Source organism: Schistocerca americana, chromosome 3 (genome assembly GCF_021461395.2).
Source record: "Schistocerca americana isolate TAMUIC-IGC-003095 chromosome 3, iqSchAmer2.1, whole genome shotgun sequence".
Lineage (NCBI taxonomy): Eukaryota > Metazoa > Arthropoda > Insecta > Orthoptera > Acrididae > Schistocerca > Schistocerca americana.
The window spans coordinates 359,880,659-359,893,385 of NC_060121.1; the positions used below are offsets into that span (position 1 = coordinate 359,880,659).

General features: G+C 38.0%; 1 protein-coding gene across 5 annotated transcripts in view; it reads right to left on the reverse strand.

Moving 5' to 3' along the window:
* Positions 1–12,727, reverse strand: part of LOC124605404 (C-terminal-binding protein) — a 191,474-nt gene that overhangs the window by 4,358 nt on the left and 174,389 nt on the right. The window contains exon 9 of one of the 5 annotated variants that reach the window (XM_047137053.1): positions 750–812. The exons of the other annotated variants lie outside the window; for them this stretch is intronic. Within the exon in view, the coding sequence (XP_046993009.1) occupies positions 786–812 (27 nt within the window). The 3' untranslated portion in view covers positions 750–785. The remainder of the gene's footprint in view (positions 1–749; positions 813–12,727) is intronic. 5 annotated transcript variants of the gene reach the window in all.

Genomic DNA, 12,727 nt, shown 5'->3' on the forward strand with positions numbered 1-12,727 from the left:
TTATTATTATTATTATTAAGAAACATGACGAACAACAAAATACATGATAATGTATCAACAATGCACTGAAATACAATTTTGTTTCCATGCAATGTGGTACCGCCCCATTCCCTACCGTTAATAGTGCACTTCACTATCAGAACACATGTAATACATCAGGAAAAAGATACATTAAAACATATTAAGTTCAAACATTAAGTTTTGTATGTAAGTGTATATAAAGCTATATGTAGTGATGTGTGTTTGAAGAACAATGTACGACTTAACCAATTTTATGACAGCACCACCATTTATTCTGAAACCCACTGTTTTCAATGGAATTGTTAGTCACACACTGTACTGCCTTCAGGGCAATGACATCAGAGCTGGCAGAGAAAAAAGTGTAAACCATTACCAACTATTCCCAGAACTCTGAAATCTTCATGATGTGTGGTTTCAATAAATTGAGACACACAAGTTTTGAATGGAGAGAAGGACATGATACATGTGTGGATGAAAACAAAGAGCAAACATTCTACTCAAGTATCAAAACACAATTGACACTATCACAAGAACAGCCATCTAAAGGTTAAGACTCCACAGTCACTATCAAAGGTGCTAAAGAAATTTATTGAGGAACCCCTTTCTTTCCAAGTTAATTCCCATTCCCCATACCTCAGTACTTAAACCCCACAGCCACATAAAACTAAAATCAAGTACACTGGTGTGAGGAGACCCCCATGTGACAATCAAAAATGGTTTCAACTTACCAAGAGTGTGCTTGTGGGAAGCGATTTGTTACGTTATCATCGGTCCTCATTTTTTTGATGGAACTGTAAATGGAGAAACTTGCTTCAATTTCATGGGAGATGGTTTGGCCAGATAATTTTGTCAGATATTTCTGATTTGCATACAATTTGGCAAAGTTAAGGCTCTTAATCCCATTACAACACTCCAGTATTAATAAAAGCCAAGATATGTGGTAGATAGTTGCCACACAACTGGTCAGTATGGTATCTATGTTATGAAATAAGGCAGTGAAGAATTACGTTTAGTTGCATATATGCGAAACTATGATGATGGATAGAGTTATTAACATAAATTTCATATGAGAACTGCTACAAAATGAAAGATATCCTACTTATGGAAAATACTTAATGGTTCCAACGACTGAGGAACTGATTACCTTCCTCACAACTGCACCTACCTCAATGAACAACATTTTATTGTTTTCAATTGATAGAAAAACCTAAAATACTGTTAATTATGTCAGCATGTGTGTGTGTGTGTGTGTGTGTGTGTGGGGGGGGGGGGGGGGGGGGGGGGGCACACGCCTAGGAAATAAAAGCATAAACAGATTTGTATGGTATTACTGCTGTATTGGTAAAGCATTGTTAGGTTTCTTGCATAATACTCAAAGACACTTTTTACAGACAAATTATGAAGTGTATATATACAGTTCCGCCACGTTACGACAATCAGATGGAGTATGAAATTTACATATTTAACCCTTGAAATGTCCTCCACCCAAGAAGAATTATCACTGAAACAGCAAGGAGTATTACATGCTGTGCTGCCGTAAGTAGTAGAGCCAAGGAATTTATATTTTGTGAAGTTGACAATGTTTAAGACGTTGTGGGAGGATAATGTGTAGCATTCAAACTTTATTCTGTAATACACAAGTTTTATTTTCCATTTCGGTAGTAAATAGTGCCTTGACATACAGGGTGTAGTAGAAATAATTCCAGAACTTTTAAACATAGATAACACAAAAATGCAAAACGACATTCACAAATTTAATGCACAATTTGAAAGGGTAGTGTCTACCATTTACATCACATACACACTAACCTTCGAAAATCTTATCATCCAGACAATGACCCTCCTTTTCTACGCACATTTGAAGTCACTTTGTAAGTTCAGCATGACCCTCTTGGTCATGTCTTGTGATGCTGCCCCAATTTCATGATGGATGGCAGCTTCCAGGTCATGTGGGGTTCACAGCTTACGACAAGAGACATGCACCTTGAAGTATCCCCAGAGAAAGAATTAACAGGAGGGAAGATTGGGGGAATGGGTTGCCAACTGATCATCATCACCTAGGAGGCCTATGAATGCCTTGACTGGGTGTGCAGCAGAACTATCTTGTTTTAATCACACAGCAGGATTCTCTAGGTCAACGAGAGTCTGCTGCAGGAAGATGCGTAGCAGTTGTATGGAACGATCAGATGTTACCATCACAGTTCTGTCTTCTTAGAAGTATGAGCCTACAATTCTGAAACCAGTGATAGCACACCAAACACTAACATGATCGCTGTGGTGGGCACTGAACAATGTAGAGAGGATTGGTTGTGGTCCAGTACCAAAAATTTTGTTTAATGGCATAGCCTGACAGATAAAAGTGTGCTTTACCACTAGCCAGCAGACTGCTGTCAGTTGAAATGACTTCTATGATAGTCTCACAACGAGCTGTGCGACTGGCCCAATATATTTCACCGAGTTCTTGCGTTCTCACTATTTTGTACGAATGGTGGAACTACTATTCTGTTTGAAAAATTTTCCTAATGATGTGGTTTGAGTCCCATAGCAATTGTATGCCTATAGACTGAATGTTGCGGAGATTGGAAAAGGCAAATTTCACTGCACCGATGTTCTGACACTAACAGACCTACCTGTGACACGTTTAACACTCTAACCCACTATTCTAAAATAACTGACCCTCACCAGAATGGTTTCCGATTTGGAACTTGCGAATGTCAACCTAGCCTAAAAGGACAATGAAAGAAGCAGTAAGTTGCAGTAAAAGAGAAAGCATTTTTTAAGTTTCAATCATAAATCCTTTATGTTCTCCATATCATGCTAGCGACTGATTAGTCCAGAGGAGGTAGTTCACATTTTCCAAGATCCCTCCCACCCCACAGATGGGTCACAATAACATATAGAGGGGTCCAGAAAAGTGCAGACACACTCTGATAGTTAATATCTTTGGAACAAAACGATACATTGCTGCAGTTTTGCTTGGTAGCGTAGCCCATTGTCTTCTCAACACATCAGAGTGTTCGTTTTCCAGCAGATAACAGCGCATTAATGAATACAGTAAGACTGTCATTTGAGCAAGGCCATATTGAAATGGTACTGGAAATACAAAAACATGATGAAGGTATAATGGCAGTGGTGTAATGTGTATGGAACTAAACCACGAACATGTAGAACAATTTATCATAATTGGTATAAATTTGAAGCCAATGGTACTGTTCCAGATGTAGATAAATAAAAGTCCGACCGATAAAAAAATGTCAGTCTAGCTTCCAGCACAGCTGTGTTGAAACATTTCACTAGGCCACCAAAAAAACGTATGAAGCAGGGTTGACATGAAAGCACGGTAAGCCGAACGAGTATACGACGAATTCTGAAGGCTGAAAAGTGGGAAGTGAACATTCCAAGATCACTGCATGCTATGAAAGAGGATGAGCTGGATCGAAGGATGGAGAGAAATTTTAAGGCATGTTTCGTGAGGATGAATGGTTTGCAGGGACTATTATCTGGTCTGACAAAGCACAATTCAAACTGTAAACTTCCACAACTATGAGGACTGGGCTCCTAAAAATCCTCACACTTGCATGGACAAACATGTTAATCCACTGAGTGTTAATGTGTTGTGTCGTCTGCCATAACGTGGCTTGACAGGCCCATGCTCTGTTGAAGGTACTGTAACTGGCGAGGTGTATCTTCATATGCTGCGAACGGCGATTTTTCCTGTCATCCGAGAGGTGTTTGGAAATGAAAGACTTTGCTTAAAAACAGACGGCACTCTGCCTCACGACCACAGAGATGTCAGAGTCTGCTTGGATGAAAAGCTACCTGGACAATGGGTATGCCTAACAGGAGCTGTTGAGTACCGACCACGATCTCCAGACCTTACACCTCTTGACTTCTAACATGTGGCAGCTTGAAAAATTAAATTAGTTTAAATTAGAAAATAAAGTCTATCAACAACAACCAGCTACACTGAACAAGCTACAAGAAACCATCAAGGCATCCTGTACAGCAATGACACTGGCAACTATAGTTCACTCAACAGTACAGTGGCATCGACATTGTTTGGTTGCTAATGGGGGTCTCTTAACAAAAAAAATTACCTCCCCATGCAAGAATTTTAACAGCATCTCATTTTGTTCTAGTAATATTGAATATCACAGTGTGTGTCCATTTTTCTGAACCCTTCTACATGTGACGTAAATGGCAAACACTACTCTTTCGGAACTGTGCATTAAAATTTGTGAATGCCAATGTGTCTGTGGTGTTGTGTAAAAACACACACACACACACACACACACACACACACACACACACACACACACAGAGAGAGAGAGAGAGAGAGAGAGAGAGAGAGAGAGAGAGAGAGAGAGAGAGAGAGATGAAATATGTCGAATACTAACTCAAGACATGTTGACGTCATGAAACATTTTCTCTAAGCTCACTATCATCTCATTTAATCTACAGGCAATGTCTATTGTGTATGGGCAGCTGGAATTATCTATTTTGTCGTCTACAGAAAACTGATCAATGGCCTAACAATCTGCACATTTCCACATACTGTTGGGTTTATAATGTTGTGGTCAGAAACAATATTTCACTTAAAATTTCTTTTCTTGAGGGAAGTGTTGCTTTTATAGTCACTGATGCACAAAACAGAGATTTAAACTAAACAACATTGATTTATTTGAGTTTAAGAGTAACAAAACATCAAAAGAGTTAACAGTCAACCATGTATTCAAAACCTTTACGCAGGGAAGCACAACAGTAATTCTAATATTCATTTCTGAATGATTGCTTTTCAAATTGCTTACAACTGATTATGCTGTATTTAAATAATAATAGCTAGCAAAACATGAATAATCAAGATGACATTTTTAAATGCATGACTTGTGGAATATTAAATTGCCCGCACCTTATTGCATTTCAATAAATGAAAGCAATGTTAGGAGTGGCATGTTTAATTATTTGTAACATCTTTTATGTTGTGAGGTGAGAAGTTGTGGGGAGGGGAGGGAGGGGACAGGGGCAGGATACAGGTTCGGATGGAGGATGTAACAGAATTGGTCACTACTTGCCAACTAATATCTATTTAACTCTATCCAAACTGACAAACCAGAATATGAGGTGACACCTTTCTGAATGAGGAGTTCATTATCAGAGTGATGTGCCTTGGAAAGTACCAGTGGTACTGTACACATTGTACTATGAATATAAAGTAAACTAGAAGATTCATAGGTAATCAAAACAGTTTGTCCATGAAAGCTGCTACAGACTTCAGTTTTCTGCCATACAATATTTCAGTTGCAGGAAAGCATGTGTGGGTAATGAGATTAATGGTTTAGAATAATGTATGGATGAAGTCAACATACTTTTATTTATTTATTTAACTGGTGAATACTGTATAGTGCCCCATTAATTACTACTGAATCAATATGAACAACAACCCAGCTCATACCTGCGGGACACTGAATCAGAACCTTAGATTGAGTTGCACCTGCAACGGCAATTGCCAGTATATCAACATTTCTTCCAAAGCACCCCAACTAATGACCCAGTACATTTCTTACCTTTACGAACTATTCTGTCAATATTTTAAAACAGGGTTGGTCTAATTGAGAAATACAAGATTCCAACAAGGTGGAAAAACTTACTTCCCCTCAAAGTTTAAGGTTTCAAAACAATAAGACACTATGCATTTACTGTTATAACAGTCATCTAGTACACACACACACACACACACACACACACACACACACACACACACACACACACACAAACGAAATGCAGGACAATCAATGATGGAGGAAATATAATGGGTATATGTACTGACACCACCTATTCATCTCCATTATGTACTAACAGCGAACAACCAATTTCCAGGAATGTTTCACTGTATAACATCCTGCACTCCACTTGTCTAAGACGCTCCTAAAATGCCAAATATCAGTAGAAAGTCTTATAACACAGAACATATATACTTGCCATACAAGTGTTTCATGTCATTAAACATTAGAACCTTGTAGAAATATGTATTAACTAATGTGAGCTACTCTACTTTCTCAGCAGACATGATAAAAATTTATATTTTAACAATGGGTTGCTGTTGCAGACATTCAAGTTTTATTACAACATACCAACTTACCTGCCATTAACCCCTCACATATTCTTTCATATAAATTAGGTGTAACTTCAAAAAGTAAAAGCTGCATGAAGTCCAAAGCACTTGAAAAAAAATGAGCTACTAGACATTCTAATACAGAAGAAAGAGTGAATAGTGCATTCAAAATATTGTGACACGCAAGTTTCAACAGTGCTATTCCTATTATGTACGATAGCCGAATCCCAGGTGTTGTCCACACCTACAATTAATGAACAGTTCCACTACGGAACTTCAAATGGAAAAGTTTTCAACAGTGTTACGCAACTGAAAGATTAAGCAACCTTGCACCAATGGTCTCCCTGACTAGATTTTAAAACTCCCTTCCCGGGCATTTGATGGTTGCACAAAGTTTGAGAATTGGCAATACACACGAGCTTTTTAACAATCCAACCACAAATAATATATAGCAGAGGGGGGGGGGGAATCAGTATTTGTATTTCCTATACTGAGAAGGGTATGCACACATACAACAAGAATGTATGCAATTCACATCAGACAAACTACGGGCTAATCGTATATTATGTTACCTGTGTAAATCACATCATCCTTTTACGAAAATTTGAAGTATTATGCTGTATCATAAAATTACAAAAGGTAATGCTGATCTTATCCCTGAATGGAAACAAAGGCTGTCAATAGAGACACGTGCTCTATTAAGTCGTCAGTCGTCGAACTGGATACTAAATGCATGTGATCACAGAAGGCTTCATTGTAAAGCCCTTACTTTTTCTCGCTATATTAAAATTTCATTAGTAAAATTATCACGTGCCAAATTAGTTTTGTTTGCAGTTGATACAAATATTGCAACAACAATCAAACTAAGTATAGTTGTAGAAAGTGCAGTTAAGAAATTATTCATGTACATGTTTATCTCTGAAGAGACACACCATATGCAGTTCAGAACACTGAAGATGTTTCCTTCCCGTGTATGTACGCAATACGCAGACAAGCAACTAAAAGAGATTACAGAATATCATTTTTAAGATTTCAACTTGATGATAAATTCGTGAGGAGCTTACGACAGTACTGCAGGACACCTAAACAAATCTTTATTCACAATGGAATAGTTACATATAGATGTTATAAAAAATAAAAAAAGGCTGGCTTAGTTCATTTATGGCCCTCCCATGATGTCCTACTGGATCACGTTTGGGTAACTCATCAAGCCAAGCTAAAGTTTAACAGTCCAAAAAATTGGAATAGAAATTATTTGTACAGTGAACTCAGGAAGAAGAGCTTAAAGGATTTATTGTTGGTCATTTCCTTCACCATTGTGTATTAATGTATGTATTATTTATAACAAATAAAGTGATTGTTACATACAATGTGAGTTCTATGCATCTTTGTTACAGCAATGTAATGAATTTTCTACTACTTTCTGTTGACAATATGCTGCTACAATAGCCTACAAATTAACAGAATTCTCTTGTTCACTTATGTGAATACACATTTTCGCATTTGTGAAAACTTCAATATTACCTCTTAAATGAAAATGTCGCGTTTTCTACTTTTTCCACATCCATGACAATCATGGTAACATTCAACATATGAGCAGAGGAAGGAACAATTTCATGCATTTTCTTGTAAATATGCATTGTGCAAGAACAAGAAGAGGAAGATTAGCATGTAGCGTTATTTACGTATGAATGGATTGTTATACAAATGAACCACAGAACATGAAACTGATAAACTTCAACATCCTTTATCTCCTTGCCATCAACCTATGGAATAAAAAGTTTAACCTGATCTTAATGAACATGCCATCTGGACTTAATACGACAACTGAACATGAAGTTGACCACTTCTCTGCAGTAAGAGGAAATGTGTATCCTGTGAAACAACAAAAACACATTCTCCAGTGTGTGCCCACATATTCCTCAATGTAATTTGGAAAGTGGCTTGTATCACTGTAGTATGCTTCCAATTTAATAAAGTACAATTTTGATATTTTGAGTCTCAGAAATACAAGCTTCCCGTGAATCCAAGCCTATTGAACCACTCACTTCCTTCATTGTGTCTGTATAAATGAAACCAGGCATATGCTACCCCTAGACTTTAATTGTTCACACAAGCAAATATTTTGTTGAAAGTGGTGTTTTACGTTTGCCACTTGTCAGTGAAGTATGGTGTTATGTTTTGTTTTCTTTGTTCACTGTGTTTTATTTTACAACTTCTAAAAGTGAGAGCTATAACAAATAAAAGGAAATTTGTGCCTTTGAATGTTAAGTTAGAAGCATTGCAACAACATGACAAAAGAAGAACAATGAAAATCTTGCTCTCTGATATGGTGTTGGGAAAGTTACTTTTGACATCTGGAAAAGAAACCAACTTACAAATGGAACAGTTGTCTTGAAAGAAATGAACCGTAGAATCTCTTAACCGAAAAACTATACAGAAGTCAGAGTCTCAAAGAAAAAGTGAGAAGCTGTTCATGTGGTTTACAGAACGAAGACAGCAGGGGCCTCAAATTTCTTGCCACTTCTTGCTGAAGAAAGCCTTGCTTTCTTTTCTTTTAGAAACCAGCTGCAGGCTGAAGTTGACAGTTTTTGTAACTAGTACGCACTGCCTAGCAAATGGAAGAAGATATATGGAGAGTGTCAACTTCATGCACACGGAGAATAACTCTGGTAACTGAGGTCATTGAGAAATTTACTATGGAGTTTATATTAATAAATAAATAAATTATGTAGTGAACAAACTCACAACAGTGACAAAACTGATTTAAATTTCAAAATGTTGTTAGGAAAAACACTTTCTTCTTACGAAAAAATACTTGCTCCTGGGTACAAAAAAATGGAAGTAATTGCTCACAGTTATGGCAGCTAAAATGCAACTGGCTACCACAACACAAACACACTGGCTGTGATTGGGAAGTCTATTATCAGCTCTACTGGTTATCTACATGTGTCAAAATAATGTCTGGTTGTACCAGGAAATCTTCAAGATCTGGCCTTTGAACTCTCATTTATATTGGAGGGCAAGATGTTTTCAACACTCTCTGTACCAGGCCTATTTTATGTACCCGCCCCTAGAAACCAGGCAATTTTGCCAATATTTAAAAAATTGCTGCATCAAATGCAATTTTTCGATTGTGGCAAATCTGTTAACATTCTGAAGCTTCACTTTTCTACTTTAATTCTGTGCAGAAGAAACTACTTTGGAATGCACAGCATTAAGGTGGTGGTGGTTGTTGCCTCCAGTCCATGCGGCTCTCCATGCTACGCAATACTGTGCAAGCTTTTTCATCTCCCAGTACCTAATGCAACCTACATCCTTCTGAATCTGATTAGTGTATTCATCTCTTCGTCACCCTCTACGATTTTTACCCTCCACGCTGCCCTCCAATACTAAATTGGTGATCCCTCGATGCCTCGGAACATGTCCTACCAACTGATCCCTTCTTTCACTCAAGTTGTGCCACAAATTTCTCTTCTCCCTAATTCTATTCAGTACCACCTCATTAGTTATGTGATCTACCCATCTAATCTCCATCATTCTTATGTAGCACCACATTTCGAAAGCTTCTATTCTCTTCTTTTCTTGTCTTCTCAGCTTTAAGGTACAGTTATAGAAATCACATAGATGCATAGAAATCACATAGATGTTTTTAAGAATTTAGAAAAGTCATGCGGATAAGAGAATGCAGTTGTTATTTATTTTCAACTAATATTGTGGCACTACGTAACATCTTTCTGCCAGTCTACAATAATTGCATACAAATTTCACACAGAATCATATTGTTTTTTAGTGCGGAAAATTTTGAAGCAAGGTTCCAGGCAGAGTGAAACACCACACCATTCACATTCGTACCGTGTCTCTTTGCGAGAAGTTTTGCCATCCTCTTTCTAGCTCCCGGCACTGCACACGACACACACGAACAGCACATTTCTTCGTAGTTGGAGGTATGTGCTACAAAAAATGTCTCTTTGTTAGCCGACCTACACTTCATTCCTTTGTAAGACTTCGTTCCTTCTTTCCTTTGTGTGACTTCAAATGTATCATCTTCAACAAGCTGAGCTGCAAGCACTGTTATGAAGTATGTTATTGCGAGTTTCTTGTTGTGCACTGCATTGTATAGCCAAAAGCATTTGATACACCCATCAGCAGCAGATGGAAATATAATTTTCGGCACCATTTCACAGTTTTGTGCTGGAATGGCTTGTACTGCAGGTGCTGGTCTCCAATATCCACTCCAATTTTATTCAGGTTGTAATCCAGTACCTGAAGTGGTTTCATTACTACAGACCCATTTTTCTTAGTATGCGTACCAAATGTGGCCTTATGCCTTGTAGACAATGTGTACACATCCCTCTTATCCTTCCACTTCATTGCTAATACATTATCTTTACACCGAGAAGACGTTTTATCCTTTCTCAGCTTAGTAGATACTAAATCTTTTAAGTAATCCTTTCCTACATTTGTTCACAGTACCAACAGCTCCAGTACCTTTGATAGCCAGTCGTTGAAAATGCGCTGGATGGGAATAAAATCAGTCTAAATACACAGTATCACCTTTATTCACCAAGCCACCGTCAGACGACAATCACAATACAACAGCATATGATGAATTGTCAACAATATGCTTACCACAATAAACTTCATAGTTTACAACAGAGCCACTACTGGCTTCAGCAACAGCATAAACGTTCAGTCCATACTTTTGAGGCTTCTTTTGCATGTAAACACCGAAGCTCACACAACCTCGAAATGGGCATATTCCTTCATCAAGTGTCAGTTTTTCTGAGAGACGATATGCCTAGATACATCGCTTGTCCAAATTCTTATAATAAGGTAAAACTTTATAAAGTTGGTGAAATCCATCTTCACCTGGTTTTTTCTGTTTAGAATTGTCAACAAGGTGCAAGCACGACAGTATCTGAGTGAAACGCAAACGACTCATAACTTGGGGACAGAAGTTTAAAATAGGAACAGGATTAGTGCCCCAGTGGTCCACAATTTTTGGCTTTCTTGAAATACTCATGTGGAAAAGCATACCCAAGAAACACCTCATCTCACTTTTAGTCACTGGCTTCCAGGAACTCAAAACTGAATTAAGCTTCATGTTATTTCCTCCTCTTTTCTTCTGGATTGTCTGTGATGCATACAAATTTGTATCTTGAGTTCCTTTACGTCACTGTTTAGTAACACTTTACTGCAATCCAGTACAGAACTTGAGTCATCAATATTCACTAGAATCTGCCTGGATATAGTGTTGACAGGCAGAGGTCGATAGGTGACCAATTCAGTCCACTTAACATCTTCTGGATACAGCACAGCTGCTGGATTTCAAATAACACCTTTAACATTATTCTCGTGTGCATCTGAAGACAAGCCGTCGTTGATCTTGTCCTCTAAAAGGAGTATCACATGATATGTAACTACATATATATCTCACAAAAGACATGTTCAGCAGAAATGTGTGTACTGCACAATTACGAGCAGTGATATGTCGTTGAAAATTCGGGAACACATACCTTCAAACACACCATTGTATTCAGAATCGTCAGAATCACACTACATTATCCAGAGTGCCGCTATCATTAATCAAATACGCAATTTCTGTGTCTGATAAACCCCGCCAAGGCATGATTACAAATTTTACGGGTCTGGTGATTTTTGCGCGATCCTAGGTCAGTAAATTTTACAGGTTTGGCTCTTAAAGTGTTAAAAGCAAAGGGATTGCCATGCAAAGCTGCTTTGACAACAGATAATGCATCCTCACAGACAAGTGTTAAAAATGGTTGCGTGATGGGATTCACACATTGTTTCCGTTTCCTGAAGAAAAATTATCATCGTCAATTGCCACCAACTGCGCATTAGGGAGTCATGGAAGCATGGTACGAGCTTTAAGGAAAGTGACTATGAAGGACATTGTGTACTAGATCAGTAAATCTAGGAGCGAGAGAAAAATCAGGATACAATTTATAAGTCATGGAGAAAAATTTTACAGGGAAGTAGGCTAAACACAGAAACTGAAGATTTTGACAAAGAGGACAGGTTGCCAGTCTGTGAAAAGGCAGAAACCACAGAAACTGTTAAAATCAGACAACAATTGAAAGTTACAGCCTCTTCTAAAATTGGCGTGGTTAATACCCTGAAACAATGTGAGAGTGATGAGCATGACGAGTCTGAGATTGTACCAATGCCAAGTCACATCGATGGCTATCCTGAGCTATATGGAACAACAGTCTGAGGAGACATCAACTGACATCCTGCTCTCCAGATGGTGATGTGATCTCAATGCACAGTCTATACTCAAATATTTCAACAGCTCAAGATTGTCCTGGTCCCATGCGCCTAGAAGTATCAAGCCTATTGTACAGTGAATATGAGGTGGAGCAGTGAACAGAAACTGTCAGTTTTATTCAGTGAATTAATGCAACATGAATCAGAAACCCATCACTGCACACCAGTAACACAACAGTATCATCAGCAGAATGCAAGTGTGGTTGTAACTAGTGGAATGCCTTCATCCGAGCATTTGGCATCTGACACACAGAAGAATGAAAACAAAAATCACACAAGACCATAAAACTTCCCGCATATATC